At 44.3% G+C, this 25,827-nt stretch overlaps 1 protein-coding gene across 2 annotated transcripts; it reads right to left on the bottom strand.

Annotated features, from left to right (window-relative positions):
• Positions 1 to 256: 256 nt before the first annotated feature.
• On the bottom strand, positions 257 to 25,524 carry CDK1 (cyclin dependent kinase 1). Of its 2 annotated transcripts, none has more exons than XM_030569245.1 (8): positions 25,429 to 25,524; positions 21,686 to 21,737; positions 19,957 to 20,113; positions 17,024 to 17,147; positions 16,271 to 16,441; positions 5,353 to 5,516; positions 5,064 to 5,205; positions 257 to 624 (listed from the first exon to the last, which is right to left on the bottom strand). In XM_030569245.1, the coding sequence occupies exons 2-8, from the start codon at positions 21,720 to 21,722 to the stop codon at positions 508 to 510; spliced, it is 912 nt and encodes a 303-aa protein (XP_030425105.1). In that variant the 5' UTR covers positions 21,723 to 21,737; positions 25,429 to 25,524; the 3' UTR covers positions 257 to 507. The 2 variants fall into 2 exon arrangements, with proteins under 2 accessions (XP_030425105.1, XP_030425104.1); XM_030569244.1 differs by having other exon boundaries at positions 21,686 to 21,742.
• Positions 25,525 to 25,827: the final 303 nt, after the last annotated feature.

Here is a 25,827-nt window from a genome sequence, read left to right on the forward strand (position 1 = left end):
GGTCAGAAGAAATTGTGTGCCAATTTGTTCAACTACTGGAGGCAGAAATTCTGGTTGCCTGAGCTGAAGGGCACAGTTTGGTCCTGGAAACTCCAGCAACAGCACTGGCTTACCTCTGAATTCCTTACATGGGGGTTATTACCTCATTAGTAACGAATGAGGAGCAAAGCAATGGAGTTGTAATATCTGGCGATTCCACATTTGGGTACTCCATCTGCGGTTCAGAAAGAATCCAGCAAAAGAGTGAGGGATTTAAAGCTTTATTTATAGAAATAGTGGACTGCATTAATAGCAGCAAGATTTGCATTGTATTTAAATTCAGCACTAATAATAGGTTAATATTTATTTACATTTAAGTAATATTTAAACCAGGACACGCTAAATACAGCTGCATTTTTAGAGCAGAAAAGGACAGTCACATAAAAAAAATTAGACAGACTCAATAGTAAAATGTCACGATTAATTATTTTGCTCCGACTACTCAGGTGGATTTAGTCCAATGGTGAATTAGAATTTCTTAATCTGATTGGCTGGAAGATTGGATTTGTCCAAGTCATCAAAGTATGGATGGTTCAAGGCCATTTTGCCAGAGATTCTTTTTGCAGGATCATAAATTAACATTTTCTGGGGATAAAAATAGTTTAGTTACTTATGAAATGTAAATGAACTTAGTTACTTGTAAAGCACGGTTGAGCTTTACCTGCCAATACTTTAATAAAATAGAAAAAAGGAGTTCTCCTATGGCTAGGAAGCTTCAGTTTAAAAGGCATTTCAACCTACATCTTAAATACAGCAATTCTTAGAACTTCAAAATATGAGACAAATGCATTCATTTGCCCTCGGGTTTAGTAACCAAGCAACTGTGTTTGGTAGTTCACCTATTTTCATTAGGCATGCTTTTAAAAGTAACTCTGGGTACCTCATAGCAGCCTTTGCCTTAGTTTTCATTTCCTGATGATAACATCCTAGATAGTGTTAATCATGCATTAAATAGTCCACGCTTTTTAAGAAGTGTGTTAATAGGCAGAATAGTCCATATGTTTCCCTAAATTTAGTATTCTTAAAACAGAAGAAGTGAAGTTGACAGTCAATGTTTGCACTAATACATATAAAATACTCTGTATCTGTGCATATGAGCAAGCATTTAAACGTGAAACCCAGTGTGAGAGGTATGCAAGTGTGTAGATGGGGTTAAGACAAATGAGGGATTTTTTGCAAACAGCTTAAGACTGGGAAAATGGCAAGGTTTTGCTCCAATAGAACAAAGATTAAAGATTCAGCACAGATGTTACGTACAGTGTATTATTAGTCTCCCCCACAGTTTTAGTACTAAGGAGAAAAGGAAGCATTTTAGTTACTATGGCATTCAAGGGCCTTCTAGGCCACATAAGGAACCATTTAAGTTAGATAAAAACTTAAACTCAGCTGGACTACTTTGTAGTATGTCAGTCCCAAAACTAAGACAAGCCTATGCAGGGCATGGGTCTTTCCTTTGCTGTATCCTCTTTTCAGTTAAAAGGTATGCTTTTGATAGGGAAATCCCAAAGCTCCACCTACCTCTTCCCTCTTTCTCTCTCCAAGTTACCAAGGAAGAGAAGGAGCATTGCCTTCAAAGGAATCAATTCAGATTCTGGAAGGCAGACAGAGGGATAATGGAGGGTGTCAAGGTACCCACTTCAAGACAGCAAGTCCTTACATATTTAAAAAATGTAATCATTGTCTGTACAGGGAGGTCTCCCACTTTGAATTTCCAAGCCCTGAACTTCATTTGGCTAAACAGTTCTATAAAATAAAAATGTAAATATTACTTCTGGTTTTAGAACTTGTGTATCACATTTTAGCCCTAAATAACAACATGTTACAGCTCAGTGACATCCCTGAAAATAGGGTTTTCTAATGAACACTGACAACTTATATATTAGTTAATTTTGGGAGTTGATGCACTTATGGGAAAAACATCTACAGAAGAATCTCAGAGTTACAGATACCTTGGAAATGGAGGTTGTTTATAACTCAAACAAATATTATGGTTGTTCTTTCAAAAAGTTTATAATTGAACATTCACTTAATACAGCTTTGAAACTTTACTATGCAGAAGAAAAATACTGCTTTTATCCAGGTTAATTTAAATGAAACAAGTACAGAAATAGTTTCCTTACCTTGTCAAATATTTTTTTAATCTTGTCTTTATTTAGTAGTTTACATTTAATACAGTACTGTATTTGCTTTTTTGTTTGTTTGTTTTTCTCTCTGCTGCTGCCTGATTGCGTACTTCTGGTTCCAAATGAGATGTGAGGTTAACTGGTCATTTTGTAACTCTGGTGTTCATAACTCTGAGGTTCCACTGCATGTAGCACTAGTATTAAATCTATAAAGTTAGCTACCAGAAAGCCTTACAACCAAGTGCTGACTGCCCAAAAATGTAACTCAGATTTGTAAGCCATTTTAGAAGGTACTGCCAGTTAACTTCAGAGAGGTTCCTGTATCTCAGACAATTTTACACTCTGTGCTGCTATCTTTCAGTTAGAAGTGTCCTGCCAGTTGAGTTTTGACCAGTGATTGTTAAAATGAATTTAACTGTCTTTTTGGTGTAACTTAAATTGATGAAAAATTTGCTTTTGTCCTGGTATGACTCCAAACTTTTACAATTTTGCTTTATTAGATATCATTAGCATATCCCTTTTTACTTCTGATAAGGAAAGTTGAATATGGTCAGGGGAATGATTCAACTCTTAAACATTTCTGTCTTCATATCCTAGTTTAACATATGACTATCTTAACAGGCTACAATTTTGCAGATGTGAGTGCCTGAAATCTGAGCTAAATTTGGATTTCATATTCTTTATCTATTGACACTGTTGGTTGACTTATGAAATGGAGAACACTGTTGGATTTTTTGTTAACAAAAATTCTCCACTGATATGCACTATCTGTGAAATAAGTATCCTATAGTTTTGATACTCAAGGTAGTGAAGTGTCAGGGAACCAGTGAGATGTGCAGATTTATAAATCTGCACAAATATATGTACACAAACTGTGTAACAAAAAAAGTTGGCTTTTCTACTTTGATGTGTTTTAGGCTACCATGTATTAAAGATTATCACTCTCAAAGTATTGGTTTGTGCCCTATTTTGCTTCCTTATGCTAGCGCAGCAGTTCAACCTTTTTAAATTCTTTTAGACTTGGAGCTTTCCTCCCCCGCTGTGACTGGGACTTTCCAGTGTAATCTAGATGGAACTGGGGACATCAATACATTCATTCCAATCAAGGGGTGTGTTTTAAATAAAATTAGTGTTTTGATCCTGCTGTTTAACAGTGTATAGGCTAGGAAACCTTTCAACACATTCATTAATATCCACAAAGTTTTCAGGGCAGTATTTTTCAATCCTGGCATCAAAGAGTGCTGTGACCCCATGCGCCAGGTCACAATGCCGCTCGCTCAAATTTGGCCTGGCCACTCCTCCATTATTACATGTTCTCCTTTGTTTTACATTAGAAGTCTGGGTACTCTAAGCTGGAAGACTGATGACTGCAGAATTAGTTAAATACTGATCACACAAGATTGGAATTTTTAAAAACTCTATTGCTAGTGACATTACAGAGAAAGGAAGCCCTTGTTAAAGATTCATCACCACTGCTCTTTCATTTAAATGTTTTTGTGCTCAAAGGTCATCCTAAAAAAAAAAAAAAAAAAGGGAAGGACTTCATATCAATTTAAACTGCACTGGTGCAGCGAATCTATAGTAGGGATTTGTAGGAAAACTACACACTACCACTGCCAAGTCCTGTGAAACCAAGTTTGTTTCACCTTTACTGTTCCACAGAGGTATTAAGACCTATGTCTCAAGCTTCAGGAAAAAGTTCGCACTTGGTTCCCCCCCCACATATTTGAAATGCAGGTCTTCCCTCCCTTCTTTGTTAGAGGACCACAGAAAAATCCCAGGAGGCTATGAATAGTTACATCTCACAGGGCTGCAACCTGAGCTGCAGCCTTTCATCGCCACTAAGAATAAAGGATGCCAAGTTTACTAAAGTTGTCCAAGAATCCTAGATTACATCATTATTGATTTCTAAAGATTTTGCTACGGCCCTCCAAAGAGGCAAATGAGAACCTGATATTTTCCATATGAAAAAGTAGAAAAAAGGCAGGAGTCTTCCCCCCCACTCTCCCAAGAATTTAATCTAGCCTTTCACAGATTGTAAAGAGTAGGGGAAGGGTTGGGCTTGCAGTTCCAAGTATGACAGACTGAGGAATTTGTTTTGAAATGTTCAAATGGTTTTGAAGTTTTCTTACCAAAAAACAAAACAAAACAAAACAAATAAACACCAAACCCCATAATTCCAGCAGCATTAATTCCACAAACCAAATATTGGTTCAATGTAACTTTAAAAGTTACATCAGATACAGCAGGTACATAGCTTCAGACCAGGGTGGCCCCAACATAATTTGCGAGATCAGAACACAAGGTGGCTATGAATTCCTCTTGTTGTGTTCAGTTCTTTACAAGTCCAACCATGGCACGGAAGCTGAATCTTTTGGCCCACAGGTAAGAGTGCAAAGAAAACACTCAATAGATCTTATTCAAAAAAAGTCCAAGCTAAAAGATGACTCAAGATAAATAGAATGTTATATCAAACTGTAATTTGGCAAAGAGACTAGGAATTCAATGTACAGCCTGGAAGAGTTACGCGGTCTTCAGTGACAATATCTAAAACCTCAGGTTTAAGTTGCCTCTGAGTCACTAATATAAAACAAGCGCTGGCTGCCCTCCTGCTTAATGATAGCTATGAAGGGGGGGATCAAGAGATTTTAATAGTCCAGAAACCAAAGTTTGCTATCCATCAAGGAAGCAGAATGGATAGCAAAGTGTGCTAATTAGGCACAGTCACTAAACTCCCAGCAAGTTGCCTGCATGTCCCTTACTATTGCAGAGTTTGAGCACCTTTGCATTATAGTTGTACCAAGCTGGATTAAGTTGGTTTTAGATACCTTACAAGACACCAGGTACTTTTAACCCCCAATAGCCTCCTTGAGAAAAAACACAGAAGAAAAAGCCACTTACAGAGAGTAAATCTAGTCCATCTTCATCTAAGTTTTTGACGTGAGATGCCAGACTGCCAGGTTTCCACTTGGGGAATGTGTTCTTATAATCTTGCAAGGATTCCACTTCGGGCCACACCTCATTGTTGGGTGTCCCTAAAGCTCTACACAAGAATAAGCAAAGAACTGATGATTTGTATTCGAGCAACTGTAACGCATTATTAAAATGTTAGTGCAGAGGATAGCTTCATAAAGCATTCTTTGTGCTGCTATCTATTTAGCAAAGATTTTAAAGATTTAGTGTTAAATACCTGAAGATTCTGAAGAGTTGATCAATTTCAGAGTCTCCATGAAAGAGTGGTTTCTTAGTTGCCATTTCAGCAAATATGGTACCAATGCTCCAGATATCTACAGGAGTTGAGTAACGAGCAGATCCTAGCAACACCTCTGGAGATCTGTACCACAGTGTCACTACCTATTGCACAAGGAAATTCTTATTCATAATTTATAGTTGCATTAAATCTTATAGCTGGTCGTATAAAAAGTATATGGCTACTCATCTTCCAGAGGGAAAATTGTTCCAAATATATTAATTCCTTTAATAAAATATAACTAGAACTGTTGCCAACTAAACTACTACATGTGGAACATATTGATTGACCACGGGATGCTATTTGAGGAAGGACTACTAGGTAGAGATGGCGTTCACCTTTCAAGGAGGGGAAAGACCCTATTTGCACACAGACTGGTTAACCTAGTGAGGAGGGCTTTAAATGAGGTTCGATGGGGACAGGTGAGCAAAGCCCACAGGTAAGTGGGGAACATGGAGAACTGGGAGATGGGTTGGAAACAAGAGGGAGCGTGGACTATAATGGCAGAGAAAGGAGGGTCAGGGCAAAACTGGGAGGCAAGATCAAACCAGTATCTTAGATGCCTATATATAAATGCGAGAAGTATGGGTAATAAGCAGGAAGAAAAAACGGTTACTCACCTTTGTAACTGTTGTTCTTCGAGATGTTTTGCTCATATCCATTCCAGTTAGGTGTGCGCGCCATGCGTGCACGCTCATCGGAAGATTTTTACCCTAGCAACTTCGGTGGGTCGGCAGGTCGCCCCCTGGAGTGGCGCCGCCATGGCGCTGGATATATACCCCTGCTGACCCGTCCGCTCCTCAGTTCCTTCTTGCCGGCTACTCCGACAGTGGGGAAGGAGGGCGGGTGTGGAATGGATATGAGCAACACATCTCGAAGAGCTACAGTTACAAAGGTGAGTAACCATCTTTTCTTCTTCGAGTGATTGCTCATATCCATTCCAGTTAGGCGATTCCCAAGCCTTACCTAGGCGGTGGGGTCGGAATGAGATGTCACAGAATGCAATACGGCGGAGCCGAAGGCTGCGTCATCCCTAGACTGCTGAACCAGGGCATAGTGGGAGGCGAAAGTGTGGACCGAGGACCAGATCGCTGCATGGAAGATTTCATGAACGGGCACGTGAGCGAGGAAAGCAGCTGATGATGCTTGAGCCCTGGTGGAGTGCGCAGTCATGTGGCCCTATGGGACGTGAGCCAAGTCATAACAGGCACGGATGCACGACGTTACCCAAGAGAAAATCTACTGCAAGGAGACAGGAAGCCCTTTGATCCGCTCAGCCATCGCGAGTTCGTTCTATATAAAAAGCAAGCGCTCTATGAACGTCTAGGGAGTGTAGCTGCTGCTCCGTCCGAGACGAATGTGGTTTTGGGAAGAAGACAGGGAGGAAGATCTCCTGGTTAACGTGGAAGGCTGATACCACTTTGGGGAGAAAGGCCGGATGCGGTCGCAACTGCACCTTGTCTCTGTGGAACATCGTATACGGGGGGGGTCCACTGTGAGGGCCCGAAGTTCCGAAACCTGTCTCGCAGACGTGATGGCCACCAGGAAAGCGGTTTTCCAGGAGAGGTAGAGAAGGGAGCAAGTTGCTAACGGTTCCAAAGGAGGGGACGTGAGTCTGGCAAGAACCAGGTTAAGGTCCCATGTTGGGGCAGGGCGGTGTACCTGAGGGTAGAGGCGCTCTAGGCCCTTAAGGAACCTAGACACCATCCGATGGGAAAACACCGAGCATCCATCCTCTTGAATGTAGAGATGGCCGCCAAGTGGACCCTCAGAGATGATACCGCCAAGCCCTGTTGTTTGAGGGACCAGAGGTAATCCAAGATGTTAGATATGGATAACTTGGCGGGAAGGAAGTTCCGCTCCACACACCAGCACGCAAAGCGCTTCCACTTGGCCAAATATGTAGCTCTAGTGGAAGGCTTCTTGCTACCCAGGAGTACCTGCTGTACTGGGGTGGAGCAACGCAGCTCAGAGTGAGTCAGCCATGCAGGAGCCACGCCGTGAGGTGGAGCAACTGAAGGTCCGGGTGACGGAGCTTGTCATGGTCCTGGGTGATCAGGTCCAGGTGAAGAGGCAGGGGAACAGGGTCGGCTATGGATAGGTCTAGCAGCATGGTGTACTGTCGAGGCCACGCTGGAGCTATCATGATCAAGCAGGCTTTGTCTCTATGTGCTTTCAGTAGGACCCTGTGGACGAGTGGAAACAGTGGAAAGGCGTAGAGCAGGTGCGGCGTCCATGGCACAAGGAAGGTGTCCGCCATTGAACCCGGTGAAAGACCTTGAAAGGAGCAGAACGTCTGGCATTTCCTGTTCCCACGGGATGCAAAGAGGTCTATCCGGGGAAACCCTCACTTCTGGAAGAGTGAAAGAGCAATGTCCAGGCGAAGCGACCATTCGTGGGAAAGGAAGGATCTGCTGAGGCGATCCGCCAGTGTGTTCCGAACTCCTGGGAGAAAGGACGCAACGAGATGTGTAGAATGGGCTATGCAGAAGTCCCATAGTTGTAAGGTTTCCTGGCACAGGGGTGAAGATCTCATGCCGCCCTGTTTGTTTAAATAGTGCATGGCTGTTGTGTTGTCGGTGAATACCGATACACAACGGCCCTGCAAGTGTTGTCGGAACATCTGACAAGCAAGGCGGACCGCTCTCAGCTCCCGGACGTTGATGTGGAGGTCCAGCTCATGAGGTGACAGATGGCCTTGGGTGCATAGGTGCCTGAGGTGAGCCCCCCAACTGAGGGATGATGGGTCCGTTGTCAGGGATGCCGAGGGCTGGGGCGGGTGGAACGGGAGCTCCGCACATACCATGGAGGGATCCAGCCACCACTGGAAGGAGTCTAGCACGGTCTAGAGAATGGTGACGACCATGTCCATAGGATCCCTGGCTGGATGGTATTGCGAGTTGAGCCAGGTTGGAGGGGCCGTAGGCGCAGTTTTGTGTAGTTCGTTACGAACGTGCAGGCCGCCATGTGGCCCAAGAGAGCGAGGCAAGTGTGTACCGAAGTTATTGGCACCGCTTGCAGCCTCCGATGATGGCCGTCAGAGCCTGGAACCATGGCAGTGGTAGGCAGGCTTTGGCAAGAGTCGAGTCCAAGGTGGCACCAATAAACTCTATCCTCTGAGCGGGGATTAGAGTCGATTTTTCCACATTGATCATTAGACCTAGATGTAGGAAAAGGTTCTTGACAATGCAGACGTGACTGAAGACTCGCATCTCGGAGGTCCCGCGGATAAGCCAGTCGTCTAGATACAGAAAGACGTGTATCTGACTGCAGCGAAGGTGGGCAGCGACTACAGCCATACATTTGGTGAATACCCTTGGGGCTGTAGAGAGGCCGAATGGGAGGACCGTGAACTGAAAATGCTGCCCGTTGACCATGAACCGGAGGAACCTCCTGTGAGATGGGAAGATGGCTATGTGGAAGTAGGCATCTTGCATGTTGAGGGCGGCATACCAGTCTCCAGAATCCAGGGATGGGATAATGGTCCCCAGGGATACCATACGGAACTTCAACTTTACCATGTATCTGTTGAGTTCTCGCAGATCAAGGATTGGTCTGAGACCTCCCTTCGCCTTGGGGATCAGGAAGTAGCGGGGATAAAACCCCTTGCCCCATTTGTGCTCCGGTACCTCCTCTATAGCTCCTTTGGTGAGGAGCGCTTGCACCTCCTGTAGGAGGAGTTGCTCATGAGAGGGATCCCTGAAGAGGGAGGAGGGTGGAAGGGGGGGGTTTGAAATAAATTGCAGATGATATCCAAGTTCCAACGTGCGTAGGACCCAACGATCTGATGTTAGCTGGGACCATGCAGGGAGGAAAAAGGAAAGCCTGTTGGAAAAGGGTGGGGACGGATCCTTTAAAGAAACTGGTACAATGCCCTCGAGCGCACCTTCAAAAGGAAGGTTTTGGCCCGGAGGGAGGCTTGGAGGAGATTTGGTTCTGGCCCTCTTGGTTGCCTGATTGTCTCTGGCGGCCATTTCTGCCTCGCTGTCTGGCGAAGTCTTGTCTCTGCCGGGGTTGAGGGTAAGGGCGGTGTTGTTGGGGTCAGAAGGGCCTGCGCTGAGTTACAGGCCTGTGCATTCCTAACGAACGCATGACCCTTTTGTCTTTTAAGCTCTGCAGCCTAGGGTTAGTTTTGTCCAAGAACAGCCCTTGACCCTTGAATGGAAGGTCCTGAATCGTGTGCTGGAGCTCCGGGGGGAGGCTGGAGACCTGCAGCCACGAGATATGACGCATAGTCACATAGTCACGCCAGAGGCCAGAGTCCTGGCGGCTGAGTCCGCGGCGTCCAGGGAAGCCTGGAGGGAAGTTCTCGTGACCTTTTTCCCCCTCGTCGAGGATCGCCGAGAACTCCTGCCGTGCATCCTGTGAAAGCAGCTCCTTAAATTTGTCCGCCGCTGCCCAGGTGTTGTAGCTATAGTGGCTAAGGAGGGCTTGCTGGTTGGACACCTGGAGCTGGAGACCTCCCGCAGAGTAAACTTTACGCCCAAGCAAGTCCATGCGCCTCGCGTCCTTCGATGCAGGGGCTGGGGCCTGCTGGCCATGGCGCTCCCTCTCGTTAACCGACTGGATGACGAGGGAGCAAGGAGGAGGATGTACATATAGATATTCATAGCCCTTTGAGGGCACCATATACTTGCGCTCTACTCCTCGCGCAGCTGTCATAAACAGATAGCTAAGGGTTAATGTCTCTTTCACCTGAAGCACCTGACCAGAGGACCAATCAGGAAACCGGATTTTTTCAACTTTGGGTGGAGGGAAGTTTGTGTCTCAGTCTTTGTTTTCTGGCTGCCTGCTTTCTCTGAGCTTTGGAGAAGTAGTTCTGTTTTCTAATCTTCTGTTTCTAAGTGTAAGGACAAAGAGATCAGATAGTAAGTTATATGGTTTCTTTTCTTTGGTATTTGTATGAATATAAGTGCTGGAGTGCTTTGATTTGTATTCTTTTTGAATAAGGCTGTTTATTCAATATTCTTTTAAGCAATCGACCCTGTGTTGTGTCACCTTAATACAGAGAGACCATTTGTATGTATTTTTTTTCTTTCTTTTAACACCTGTTGGAGTTTTTCTTTACTTCAGGGAAATTGAGTCTGTACTCACCAGGGAATTGGTGGGAGGAAGAAATCGGGGGAAATCTGTGTGCGTTGGATTTGCTAGCCTGATTTTGCATTCCCTCTGGGGAATAGGAAAGTCCTTTTTGTTTCCAGGACTGGGAACGGAGAGGGGGAGTCACTCTGTTTGGATTCACAGAGCTTGTGTCTGTGTATCTCTCCAGGAGCACCTGGAGGGGGGGAAGGGAAAAAGGATTATTTCCCTTTGTTGTGAGACAAGGAATTTGGGTCTTGGGGTCCCCAGGGAAGGTTTTTCAGGGGGACCAGAGTGCCCCAAAACACTCTAATTTTTTGGGTGGTGGCAGCAAGTACCAGGTCCAAGCTGGTAACTAAGCTTGGAGGTTTTCATGCTAACCCCCATATTTTGGACGCTAAGGTCCAGATCTGGGACTAAGGTTATGATAGCAGCGGGCAGAACAGAGGCCGGAGACTGCCATATTGTAGTGGCATTGGCCTGTATGTTTTTGATAAATGGGAGAGCCACTCTAGTGGGGGCATCGGATGACAATATGTCCACCACCGGATCTTGGACCTCTGGGACCTCCTCAGCTTTTAAGTTCATGTTCCGTGCAACACGCCTGAGGAGGTCCTGGTGGGCCCTGAGGTCAACTGGAGGAGGGCTGGCCGACGAGGTTCCAGCTACCACCTCGTATGGGGAGGACGAAGACGAGAGACCTGGAACGAGCGGGTCTGAAGAGGGCTCCGCCTGAAGCATCATGTCCGTCTCCCTGGGGAGCTCCGAGTCCTGTGGCTGGGTCACCCCTTCCTCCATAGCAGAAGGGGGAGGGAGGGTAATCGTGGCCTCCGGTGCCCTGTGTTCAGAGGCGTCGAACGCGGTGGACCTGGGGGAGGGCCTTGGGCTTGATGGTATGCCCAGAGTGTCCAGAATCCCCACTGCTGTGGACCATGATCCTGAGGCTGGGGCTCGCTGAACAAGGCAGCAGGCATGTCGGTGTCCGGGGCATATACGCTGTCCGCCTGAGAGGACAGGGACGACTGTCGGGACGGCCATGGAGGAGCCGAGCGAGGCTGGTATGAGTCCCTTGCTCCCGTCGTTGGAGACTTCCTCTGTTTCGGGGATCGGTACCGGGAATCGTATCGGTGCCGAGACCGGGACCTACAACCAGCGCAATGCTGGGAGGTCGACCGAATCTTAATAGTCTATGACGGGACCGGCTGTGAGAGTCTCAGTGCCGGGAGCGGTGCCTGGAGCCAGAGCGGTACCGAGAGTACCGACCGGGACGAGAGGTGGATCTGCGCCACGAGTACGACCAGTGCCGCCTGGGTAAGCGGTGCCGGGACTGCGAGCGGCATCGAGATCGGGACTGATTGCGAGACCTGGAGCCGTGCCAAGACCTGGATCAGGATTGGTGCCGGCTTGTCGACTCCAGTGAAGGAGGCCTCATAGTGGCAGGCCTGCCTCTGGAATGGAGAACCCGCACCGGCGGTGCCGGGGGTTGAGGCAGGGCCATTCAGTCATCGCAATAAGGTCCCTGGCCGAGGAGAATGTCTCTGGCATGGAGGGGACCATCAGCTCGACAATGGGTCTCACCGGGGTGCCCTCCTGGACCGGACTCAATGGCCCTCTCAGGACCGGAATTGACGGTACCACAGTGGTCGGTGCTGCGGCAGGGGTAGGTGCCGGGCGAGGTCTGTACCGAAGGTATGGAGGAAGTTGAAGGCCTTCGGTCAGGTCCCTGCACCGGAGAAGGCCAGTGCTGAGGTGTCTTGGTGGGGCCGGCGCAGTCCGGTGCCGGAGAAGTGCTGTCAGCGCTCGGTGCCGAGGACGGAGGGTTAAGGGCTGCCTCCATAAGGAGAGTCTTTAACCGAAAGTCCCTCTCCTTTTTAGTCCGCAGCTTAAAGGCCTTGCAAACGCGGCACTTGTCGGAGATATGCGATTCCCCGAGGCACTTTAAGCAAGAGTCGTGGGGATCGCTTGTGGGCATCAGCTTTTTACAGGCCGAGCACAGTTTAAATCCTGGTGGACCGGGCATGGGCCCGGGCACTGGGTGTGGGGAAAGGCTAGAGCCCAAACCCCACTAAACTATGTACAACAACTAACTAACAACTATAAACTATAAAACTAATTATACTATGAACTAAGTCAACTATTCACAACAAGAGATCAGACGAACCGAGAGAAGCTAGGGAAGTGGAGGATAGCTAAGCCATGCTCCACTGTTCCAACGACCGGCACAGGCAGTAAGAAGGAACTGAGGAGCGGACGGGTTGGCAGGGGTATATATCCAGTGCCATGGCGGCGCCACTCCAGGGGGCGACCTGCCAACCCACCGGAGTTGCTAGGGTAAAAATCTTCTGACGAGCGTGCACGCACGCCTAACTGGAATGGATATGAGCAATCACTTGAAGAAGAACTGGAAGTGCTAATAAATAAATACAACTATGACATTGTTGGCATCACTGAAACTTGGTGGGATAATACACGTGATTGGAATGTTGGTGTGGATGGGTACAGCTTGCTCAGGAAGGATAGACAGGGGAAAAGGGAGGAGGTGTTGCCTTATACATTAAAAATGTACACACTTGGACTGAGGTGGAGATGGACATAGAAGACAGAAGTGTTGAGAGTCTCTGGATTAGGCTAAAAGGGGTAAAAACCAAGGGTGATGTCGTGCTAGGAGTCTACTACAGGTCACCTAACCAAGTGGAAGAGGTGGATGAGGCTTTTTTTAAACAACTAACAAAATCATCCAAAGCTCAAGATTTGGTGGTGATGGAGGACTTCAACTATCCAGATATATTTGGGAAAACAACACCGTGGGGCACAGACTATCCAATAAGTTCTTGGACTGCATTGCAGACAACTTTTTATTTCAGAAGGTTGAAAAAGCTACTGGAGGGAAGCTATTCTAGACTTGATTTTAACAAATAGGGAGGAACTCGTTGAGAAAGTAGAAGGCAGCTTGGGTGAAAGTGATCATGAAATCATAGAGTTTGCAATTCTAAGGAAGCGTAGAAGGGAGTACAGCAAAATAGAGACAATGGATTTCAGGAAGGCAGATTTTGGTAAGCTCAGACAGCTGATAGGTAAGGTCCCATGGGAATCAAGACTGAGGGGGGAAAAAACCAACTGAGGCGAGTTGGCAGTTTTTCAAAGGGACACTATTAAGGGCCCAAAAGCAAGCTATTCCGCTGGGAAGGAAAGATAGAAAATGTGGCAAAAGACCACCTTGGCTTAACCACGAGATCTTGCATGATCTAAAAAATAAAAAGGAGGAGTCATAAGAAATGGAAACTAGGTCAGAGTACAAAGGATGAATATGGACAAACAACACAGGAATGCAGGGGCAAGATTAGAAAGGCAAAAGGCACAAAATGAGCTCAAACTAGCTATGGGAATAAAGGGAAACAAGACGACTTTTTATCAATACATTAGAAGCAAGAGGAAGACCAAAGACAAGGTAGGCCCCCTGCTCAGTGAGGAGGGAGAAACAGTAACAGGAAATTTGGAAATGGCAGAGATGCTTAATGACTTCTTTGTTTCTGTCTTCACCGAGAAGTCTGAAGCAATGCCTAACATAGTGAATGCTTATGGGAAGGGGGTAGGTTTAGAAGAGAAAATAAAAAAAGAACAAGTTAAAAATCACTTAGAAAAGTTAGATGCCTGCAAGTCACCAGGGCCTGATGAAATGCATCCTAGAATACTCAAGGAGCTAACAGAGGAGGTATCTGAACCTCTAGCTATTATCTTTGGAAAATCATAGGAAATGGGAGAGATTCCAGAAGACTGAAAAAGGGCAAATATAGTGCCCATCTATAAAAAGGGAAATAAACACAACCTAGGAAACTACAGACCAGCTAGTTTAACTTCTGTGCCAGGAAAGATAATGGAGCAAGTAATTAAGGAAATCATCTGCAAACACTTGGAAGGTGGTAAGGTGATAGGGAATAGCCAGCATGGATTTGTAAAGAACAAATCACGTCAAACCAATCTGATAGCTTTCTTTGATAGGATAACGAGTCTTGTGGATAAGGGAGAAGCGGTGGATGTGGTATACCTAGACTTTAGTAAGGCATTTGATATGGTCTCACGTGATATTCTTATCAATAAACTAGGCAAATATAATTTAGATGGGGCTATTATAAGGTGGGTGCATAACTGGCTGGATAACCGTAGTCAGAGAGTAGTTATTAATGGTTCCCAATCCTGCTGGAAAGGTATAACAAGTGAGGTTCCGCAGGGGTCTGTTTTGGGACCGGCTCTGTTCAAGATTTTCATCAACGACCTATTTGCTGGCATAGAAAGTATGCTTATTAAGTCTGCAGATGATACCAAACTGGGAGGGATTGCAACTGCTTTGGAGGACAGGGTCATAATTCAAAATGATCTGGACAAATTGGAGAAATGGTCTGAGGTAAACCAGATGAAGTTTAATAAAGACAAATGCAAAGTGCTCCACTTAGGAAGGAACAATCAGTTTCACACATACAGAATGGGAAGAGACTGTCTAGGAAGGAGTACGGCAGAAAGGGATCTAGGGGTTCTAGTGGACCACAAGCTAAATATGAGTCAACAGAGTGATGCTGTTGCAGAAAAAGCAAATGTGATTCTAGGATGCCTAACAGGTGTGTTGTGAGGAAGACACGAGAAGTCATTCTTCTGCTCTACTCTGCACTGGTTAGGCCTCAATTGGAGTATTGTGTCCAGTTCTGGGCACCGCATTTCAAGAAATATGTGGAGAAATTGGAGAGGGTCCAGAGAAGAGCAACAAGAATGATTAAAGGTCTTGAGAACATGACCTATGAAGGAAGGCTGAAAGAATTGGGTTTGCTTAGTTTGGAAAAGAGAAGACTGAGAGGGGACATGATAGCAGTTTTCAGATATCTAAAAGGGTATCATGAGGAGGAGGGAGAAAACTTGTTCACCTTAGCCTCTCATGATAGAACAAGGAGCAATGGGCTTAAACTGCAGCAAGGGAGGTTTAGGTTGGACATTAGGAAAAAGTTCCTAACTGTCAAGGTGGTTAAACACTGGAATAAATTGCCTAGGAAGGTTGTGGAATCTCCACCTCTGGAGATATTTAAGAGTAGGTTAGATAAATGTCTGTCAGGGATGGTCTAGACAGTATTTAGTCCTGCCATGAGGGCAGGGGACTGGACCCGATGACCTCTTGAGGTCCCTTCCAGTCCTAGAGTCTATGAATCTATGATTTATTTGGAATAGCACTCTCTGCAATAATTACATCCTGCTCTTTTTGAGGAGTGGATATATTTGCATGTTTATCAGCAAGGAACAAACAAATTTAAGTATTTTCGTTAGCATTTTGACAGAAACAGTCAAGCTCTGTATGTTTGTTATGATCCGTGGCAGAACTCCCATTGAGTCAGTTTAAAAAGTCAGTTTAAAAGTTTAGTACCACCTACTCTCAAGATTCATCCCTCATCCCACCATTTGTGGTATTACAACCACACTGTTATTACACTTATCAAAACATGTCTATCAGAGTAAGAGAGACATAACTACAGTGAAGCTACCACTGTCAAATGCACAAATTGAAAAAAGTAGTCTGTTATAGTAATCTTTCTGAAATGTAAATTTTAAGATGAAGTTTTCAGAATAATTTTCTTAGCTGACAGTGTCCTTTTAGCTACTTCATATCAGTAGTTAGCATTTCCTCAAAAAAAAAAAACAACTATTAATGGACTGGAATGTGAGTTATTTATCATCACAGTGCCTACAAGCCTTAGTTGTGTCAATTATGGGAAAAAAAACACTACTGCAATTCACCTACCTCATGTGTATATACCCGGACAGGGATCCCAAAGGCTCGGGCTAGTCCAAAATCTGCTAATTTAATTACTCCTTTATCATCTATTAACAAGTTCTGAGGCTTTAAATCTCTGTGCAGAACCCTTCTTGAATGACAGAATACAATACCTTGCAAGATTTGGTACAGGTAACTCTGCAGGGATGAAATAAAAGAAAGGAAAAATTTAAAATTACCTTTACTGCAAACTACTGTTCTGCATCATATGGCAGGCACTATTTGCTAATGTCAGATCTGCCACTAGAGCTGACATACTATAGAAATGGTCAGCTAAGAGCCACAATTCTGCAAACAGTAAGTAAATTTTACAAAATTCTCTTCATGAAGGCAACATTGTTATGATTAATGCAAAAAAAAAATGTAACAGTTGTTGATTACTCAAATGCTTACATTAGAACTAAGGTCATTTTATGCTTTGAAATACATCTAAAAAATGTGAGTACACTAGACAAAGAATGTCAGATTTAAGATTCAGAAGGTCCACTCCTTAATGATACCAGCAAATTGTTCCCGAGTCTCCCCTCCTTAGGGGTGAAAGGAAAGAAACATCAAAAGCAGTCACGCAATTTGAAGTATTTTTTTTTTTTTTAAATAAAAGAAACAATGACACAGAACGTTTCCAGCATGGCAAATTTCAGTTGGCTCTTTCCATATACAGCTTTAAAATACAAGAGGAAGTTTATAGTGACACTGTTAGTTACTATATTGACTCCTTACCTTAACAAGCATGGAATCTACAAACTGGCCAGATGGAACAGAATCCAAATATTTTTTGAGATCCATAGAAAGGAATTCAAAGATGAGGTACAGTCTTGAATCTTGCATAAGCACATCCTGAAGACTAATGAAAAATATATCTATGATACATTAACTCAATACTACACCTTCCCTTAACGCCTTATACAGATGCAAGCTGACATTACTGCTCAAGCACTTTTCCAAGAATCTCAGCTGGGGAAGTACTAAGCAATTTTAAGCTCTGAGGCTATTCCTCCACATTGTCACAAAGTCACTGGTTTTCTCTTGGCTTTCATCTGAGCTGGCATGAATCAGGGTTATTTAGCTTCTCTGCAGTAATGTCAAGCAATGAGATTCAGTGCAGTTTGGGAAATCAGGCACATGTGAAATTATTAATGAAACTGGTAGTGCCAGGCCAACTGAAATTAAGAATTCAATCTTTTAGGCAGGAGGGAATAGTGCTCTAACATCATCCAGGAAAATATTCTGGGAAGCAGAGAGAAGCAGATACGCTCAAAAAAAGGACGGGGCTCTCTTTTTAAAAATGGTAAACAAGGTAGTAGATAGGGCCTTTACTTATTTTCAAAAGTTGCTCTATCCAACTTCCACTGAAGACAATTACTTCCATAGGAGTTTGATCAGTGCCTAAATTACTATATTATGGGTCCAATCTCACTGAGCTCTATGTAAGCAGACTCCTATTTCAGCAGGGCTCAATGTGAGAGAAGGGGTCTACATGTGGACAGCTCAGTGAAAGATTAGAACCTAAAATAGAACTTGCAATTTAGTGTTTATGCTCCCCTTCAAAAATAAGAAAATATGATGTGGATCGTGATTTGAACCCACTCAAGACAAAAAGACATCTTTAATCTTAACTGGTGAGCATCTCTATCAACTAAAGCCCCAGTTTAGCCAAATAGGCTCTGTATACCCTATGAGGAATAAGCGACTATTTTAGAGGCAAAATATATTAAATGGTTTTCTAAAGTCAAGAAATTCTACTATAAATTGAAAGATTTCCAGTACACAATTATGAAAGTGTACTATCAAACAGCTATATATTCTGGAACAGAGGTTCTCAAAGCCGGTTCGCTACTTGTTCAGAGAAAGCTCCAGTGGGCCAGGTCGGTTTTATTTACCTGCTATGTCCGCAGGTTCGGCTGACTGCAGCTCCCACTGGCTGTGGTTTGCTGCTCCAGGACAATGGGGGCTGCGGGAAGCAGCGCAAGCCGAGGGATGTGCTGGCCTCCCTTTCTGCAGCCCCCATTGTCCTGGAGTGGCGAACCATGGCCAGTGGGAGCGATGATCAGCCGAACCTGCCGATGCGGCAGGTAAACAAACTGGCCCGGCCTGTCAGGGGCTTTCTCTGAACAAGTGGCAGACCGGCCTTGAGAACCACTGTTCTAGAATATCTGCTGCAAAAACAAAGCAAACCCTTCAGACAACCAGGACTCAAGCAAAACCATGTTATTCATCAGTCGCTAGGGTTAGGTAAGTTACTTGCAGTTTTGAAGTAGCAGGTGAGGCTTCCAGAAGGGAGCCATAAAATCATAGAAATGTAGGGTTGGGACCTCAAAAATTCATCTAGTTCAGCACTTTGCACTGAAGCAGGACCAAACACCCTAAGAGGTGTTTGTCTAACCCAGGGGTCGGCAACATTTCAGAAGTGGTGTGCCGAGTCTTCATTTATTCACTCTGATTTAAGGTTTTGCATGCCAGTAATACATTTTAACATTTTTAGAAGGTCTTTCTATAATATAACTAAACTATTGTTGTATGTAAAGTAAATAAGGTTTTTAAAATGTTTAAGAAACTTCATTTAAAACTAAATTAAAATGCAGAGCCCCTCCACACCCCCCGGCACTGGTGGCGGGACCTGGGCAGCTTGTGTGCCGCCTTCGGCACCCATGCCATAGGTTGCCTACTCCTGGTCTAACCTATTCTTAAAAACCTCCAGTGATGCGGATCCCATGGGTCTCCCTTGGGAGCCTATTCCACTACTTAACTACACTAATAGTCATAAACATTTTTCCTAATACCAAACCTAAATCTCCCTTGATGAAGATTAAGCCAATTACTTCTTATCCTACTTTCAGTAGGTATGGAGAACAATTGATCACTATCATGTTTGTAACAACCCTTACCATATTTGAAGATTTATCAGGTTCCCCCTCAGTTCCCTCCATTCCCCCTTCAAGAAAAAAAAATGCCTAATTTTAACTTTTCCTTGTAGGTCCAATTCTTCTCTAGACTCTCCAATTTGTCCACATCTTTCCTAAAATGTGGCACCAAGAACTGGACATAATATTCTAACTGAGACCTCCCCAGCGCCAAGTAAAGCAGGACAAATTACGTCCTGGGTCTTACATATGACACTCCTGTTAATACACCCCAGAATATTAGCCTTTTTTGCAACTGCATCATATAGTTGACTTGTTCAATCTGTGATCCACTGTAACCCCTAGATCCTTGAGAGCAGTACTACCATTTAGTCAGTTATTCCTCGTTTTGTAGTTGTGCATTTGATTTTTCCTTAAGTGAAATACTTTACACTTGTCCATATTGAATTTCATCTTGTTGATTTCCATTTCTCTTCAACTGGAAAAAGGATAGCTATGCTGTACAGATTCCAAAGCAATAAATGAGAATCTTGGAAGATTCCCAAAGTGGTGGGTGGATGAGGGAGAGGGAAGAAGAGCAGAAAAACACTAAGTAATAAGGACGTGCAGAGGAAAAAAATCATTATCTGGGGCTATATGGAAGATTTGTAGCTATGAGAAATTCAGTCTGAAGCAAAAGCAAGACCCTCCTCTTTCACTAGAGTGTTTAGTAATCATATTTGATCTGAGAGGAGAGAGGGAGCCCTTCCCAACAGAGAAATTGGCTTAAATCTGAGAATATTGCATGCATACCAGACTATGTTGGGATGGTGTAGCTCTTTTAGTAAAGAAATTTCTCTGATTGCTGTACTGGGAACACCTTCTTCCTCACTTTCTAGTCGAATTTTCTTCATGGCAACCACCTGGCCTGTGGATTTATGTCGACCCTTATACACAACACCATAGGTACCTGACCAATAAAAAAAAAAAAAAAAAGTTGGCATACACTAAACCACACATGAACTTTTAAAGAACAGATCAAGTCATGTTTAGTCATTTCAGATGAAACAAGGCTTTGTTCTATATAAAGAATCACTGCAATGAAACCAGACACTTCAATCTGGACAAGGTTAGTATTTCGTTTTATTCATTTTTTTATCTATGCTATCAGTGATGTTTTGTGCTGCATGCCAGAAATGGACAGTGCCATTAATGGCCAGAAAAAGGGTGTTCTGGCAGCTAGGAAAGCCAGATTAAAACTTTGGGATTACTTCCACAAGTCAAATTCTGAGCCATATAGAGAGTATTTAAATTTTGAGGAAGCTAGTTTTGTTTTAAACTGGGATTTTTATCCTTTTGTTCATGATAAAGTTAGCTTTGTTACACTATAATCAAAGTTGTAAAAAGAGATATTGTTAAAAGGTGGCCTGTTTTCATACTTTTCTTGAAGCATTTTTAGTTCTTTGCTTTTTAAATTGAGCTGATAAAGAACTTTAATCTTTCTTGTTTAACAGGAAAACCCATATTTTTCAAGTTCTTTGCATACATGTTTATGTAATTCAGGGGGTGCGTAACTTCATACAGTACAGTGCATGTTTTACAACATTGATTTCCCATAACAAGCAGATTTACAAAAGTGAATCGACTCTAGGTTTAGCCACTCTCTCTCATAAGGCCTGAGACAATGTGTTGCAAAGTCTCATTAGGCCAAAGAACTTGGTGCAAAATCTCAAGTCTACATAAAATCTGGAGTTTATGGAAAGACTGTACAAAAGCTTCTACTTTATAAAGTGATCCCTAACTGCATAAACTAACTTTAAAGCACAAAGAATGTGGATAATACCTGCATGGAGGAACTCAATACGTAGCACAAAACTGATCATCTTCCACAGCAACATGCTATTGTGCATGCATTACAATAGACTAACATTACTTCTGCACAGCAGTGCCATTGACTTAGCATCTTCACAGTTAAATGGATGATATCAGATCATACCACTTCCATGGGCAGGATGTGGTCTAGAGCCAGGATATATCAGACACTGATACTACTCTTCTTTTATATGTGCCCTCAGAAGAGAATGTAAACAGGACAACTGCTTTTATGCCAAAGCACAATCTGTGGGACAACCAGTGCACCAAATTTTAAGGGAGCCAAAAGATCTTGAACTGTATAGAGGCAGACCTCAAAGACTACAGTCTATTCTCCTCCCATTCTTCTAAGGGTTAGGAGTAGAATACAGTCTGAGATGCACATAGATAATCCTCAACATGAATGCAGGCAACTGACACCACAGGTAGGAGGTTGCACTACTCCATTGGCACCATACTCCAAGATGCTTGAATGTACTGGTGCACTCACTTATTTTGATGAGCCACAGATTCATCTTGCCAGATCTCACTTTGTATATCTATACACACTCATCTAGGAGCTTAAGCATACTAAGACATGACATAGCTGCAGAATAAGTTTCTTCAGTGTCTAACAAATTGATAAGTCAAATTACATAGTGCAAAGGATCATCAATCAAGCTTTACTCACCTTCACCAATCTTCTCTATCTTTGTGTAGTCATCCATTGCTATTTGTTAGGACTAGCCTTGAAATGGGGGCAGGGAGCGAGGGAGGAGGAGGGGAGAGGAGAGACAACAAAACCAGAGGTAAGTAATTGCTATCCTAAAATCAGAATACAAAGGGGCCATTGAATATATGGCTTGTCCCAGGACACCAATATACATTATATAGTGAAACATGAGACTAGTTTGGGAAGGTTCTGAATGTGCACATAAACTTTGCATCCTGCTTCAACTTGGATTCATCCAATTCAGTTATGACAAAATAGCAGGGAAGACATTTCCCTTACTATTCCCTCGTCCACCTCCAGGACAAAGCAAAAAACCCCAAAACAGTATTTATTCAGGGTTCCAATCACTCACAATAGCATAAGACTTTAGGGTAGGCGGTGCAGGTGCATAACAAGGACGCAGTAATCTCGAGACAAGAAGTTACTGTTAAAGAACTATAGTTCTTTGAGTGTTGCCTCTGCATATTCACACTTGACAACTGTGAGTTGGGAATTTTCTAGCTGGGTCCACAGGGGTCAGTCACCCTTCCTCTCACATCATCGTCAGAAGATATAAATGGCCCCCAAGCGTCCCTTAGTTTCTTTTGATTGCTAACACGAGGGGCAGGCTTACACCAGAAGTGGAAATAGTCAGAGACTCCCTCAAAAAAGATAAACTGCAGGTTTATGTAAATAGTTAGCAAAGGGAGGGGGAGTCAATTTTTTTCCTTTTTTTTTTTTTGCTTCGCATTTGACAGCACTTTGCAATGCTACCATCAAGGGCAGCAAAATGGTTGGACACCAGCTGGAGGAACAAACAATGAACAGGAAGAAGGCAGGAACCTCAACAGTAGGGAGGAGAGCGAAACGGATTTGAGAGCGAAGAGGAAATAATGGGAAGCATGACAGAGGCTGCCCCAAGAGTGCTCCCCACAACCCACCCACGCAAGGGTTCCATCTCCTTTCCCAAGCTCATCCAATTCACTCACAGTAAAGAACTTGTACTTCTATATTTTAATAATCTGACATTTACTCAATAGACATGCATCTGATGAAGTGGGTATTCACCCACGAAAGCTCATGCTCCAAAAAGTCTGTTAGTCTATAATGTGCCACAGGATTCTTTGCTGCTTTTACTCAATAGAGATATATGAATATTTTCTCTAATACACAGTAAAGTAAGGTCCTGAACATATTTGCTTTGATAAGAATGTGTCACAACAGTAAAAACCTCTAGGCACTGTCCTAGACTAAGGTGAAGGTAGAAGGGGGAAAGGATACTGGAATAAGTTTCAACACATGACAGGGATGTCACATGTAATTTTCTGTACAACTTCTCAATCCATTTCATTTGACACTGCTAAGCAGAGATGTTAAGTTTGGAAAGGATTTAATGTATCATTATTGGCATTTATGGTAATGCCTCATTTAAAGTCGTCCTGGTTAACGTTGTTTTGTTGCTGATCAATTAGGGAACATGCTTGTTTAAAGTTGTGCAATGCTGCCTTTGTCCACTGCTTGCAGGAAGAGCAGCCCATTGCAGCTAGCTGGTGGGGACTTGGAACTCGGGTGGACCAGCGGCCCACCCCTCATTAGCTCCCCGCTCCCCTAAGTTCACTGTGCTGCAGCCGCCCAGCAGGCTATCAATTGGCAGTTCAGCTGTCCCTCCCCCCACTGCCATGTGCTGCTCCTGCCCTCTGCCTTGGAGCTGCTCCCAGAAACTTCAGCTTGCTGTGCAGGGGGGGAAGAGGGGTGGGGCTAATATCAGGGTGTCCCCACCCCCCCTGCACCCTGCTTATCCCTTCTCCATATAAAGCAGGGAAGGGACATGGAGGGATGGAGAGAGACAGAGAGCTTGGGGCAGCAGCTGCTGTCTCAACTTCCTGATCTACTTAAAAAGACAAAGCACTTGAGAGTGGGTTAACTTACTTAAAAGGGCAGTGTGCATCTCTCTCTCCCCCCCCTCCACAAGGTGTCCCTCTTTCTGTCTATTCTGTCTCCCCTCCGCCCTGTTCCTGCTGCCTTGATGAGAGGCTACATTAACGTGTTAACCCTTGAGGTTAAAGTCCCATTTTTCAGGAACATAACTACAGTGTTAAGCGAGGAGTTACTGTACTTGATTTACTTTGATACAATTTTATAACGAAGTACACTGTTAAATCTCTAGATGGAGAAGGGAGGAAAGGGAAGGAGAATCAGGCCCATGAGGGAGTACTGTTCAAACTTTACTACAACAATGAAATGAAGATTGTTATTTCAAGGGCTCACAAAATAAATTTCTACATAGTTTGACAGGCTCATTCTCTGAAGTCTTCCAGAGGAAGAAACTTTTTTTTTGTTTTTTAAATTACTTGAATGTCTTGGGGTGGCTATGAGGTTGGTAACCTGATCACCCAACACTTTAATTCAGGTAAGGGGGAGGGGGAGGAGGAGGAGGAGGAGAAGAGTTAAAAAATAAAGTAATACTGCCCAAAGACAATTTTACTACAAAGGAAAACTCTTTGGGCATTGGCTTCTCCATCATGTGTCTATATACCATGAATTCCTATGGTGTTTTTATACAAAGTTATTACATTAACATTCATATAGTGTTTTTAAATACTGTTACCAGTTAGATTATGAAAACTGAAAGTGTTTGAAGACGCACTATCAACCTGACAGTTTAAAGCAGTCATTCTGATGCTATTCCTGCCCAGGAATCCCAATGCCAGTTCATAGTTTTATTTACATTTTCCTAATTTACATTTTCCTAATTTAACTCTTGCTTTTCTGTGCTGTTGCATTAGAGAAACACACCACACACAGGAAGCTTTCTATGAGCAGGGAAAGAGTGAAGCTGACTATAAACAAATGCTCAAAGAAGACAAACTAAAGTATTTCCCCTTTCTAATCTCTGTCAATTAACATTATTTGGTCACTACTTTTTATCTACTAGCAGTGAGTTCAGACAGCAGTGAGTTCAGACAGAAGTGTGCTCGTTTTAGGGTGCCCCACTTAAAGTCTGGTGTATTTACCAGCGATTGTGGTGTTTGTTTACTTTCTCATGGTATGAGCCAGACAGCTTAATTTTTTGCTAACATTTCCGGGCCTCGTTGGCCGGATGTGGTTACACGTAATGCCAGGGATTTAGCGTCTTTCAAAAGAAAAAGTGGATTTTTAAATTTTAAACACATTCCTACTGCTACACTTCGTTAATATGGGTGCATTTAACCTATGAAACGGACGTGCAATTTGCTCCTAATCTTCTTAACAGTTCCCTCTGGCAGTGGCCCTGGGAAGGCCGGACGCTGCAAGGCTGCACTGCAGAGCTACAGGAGGCATGAAGCGAAACAGGACACAGAGGCTGCCCTTGCCAGCGCCCCAGTAGCCGCCACCGGCTCTTTCGCTGCTTGCACGGAAATAAAGGGAGGCGATTCCCTTCGCCCTTGCGCGGCCCAGCGCCAGCCACCCGGTCTCTGGCCTGACACCCTGCCGGGGAGAGGGGCCCTTTCCTCGCCCACTGCCCATCCCCGGCTCAGGGCGGCGGGGGGGGGCGATCCCCCAGATTCCTGCCCCTTTCCAGCCTAGGAACCCCCCTCCTGCAAGCCCCCTCCGCCCAGACCAGTCTCCAGGCGAAGAGGCGCCCTGCCGCCTAAACATCCCCCCATACAACCCCCCGCGCGCACCTCACCAGCCCGGGCCCCGGCTCGAGCAGCGGCTCGCTCGGTCGGTCATACACTCACCTCCCTCCCTGGCTGGCTGCAAGAACAACCTCACACAGCGAGGCGCGGAAAGAGGACGCCGCAAGCGCCTGTGCGGGGCTGATTCGAACTAACCGCGCTAAGCCGCCCCCGCTCCACCAATAGCGTCGCGCCGAGATATTCAAAGCGGCCAATCAGCAGACACTCTTGGGCAGGCGCCAAACACAAGCTGAAAGGCGGTCTCCGGGAAGAAGCACGGCTGGGCTCGTCAACCTGAAAATGTATTTCAGCGTTCTACTGATTTCTAACACAAAGGCAAGGAGCAGGTATTGTAACGTGGGCGGGTCCTTTCAAAACTCAAGAAAATCTTACTGGTACTTCCAGCAGGATTTACAGGTGCCAAGGCGCCTTGCTTTGGGCTTTATTTAAAGAGCGTCTTTA

This window comes from Gopherus evgoodei, chromosome 7 (assembly GCF_007399415.2).
Source record: "Gopherus evgoodei ecotype Sinaloan lineage chromosome 7, rGopEvg1_v1.p, whole genome shotgun sequence".
Lineage (NCBI taxonomy): Eukaryota > Metazoa > Chordata > Testudines > Testudinidae > Gopherus > Gopherus evgoodei.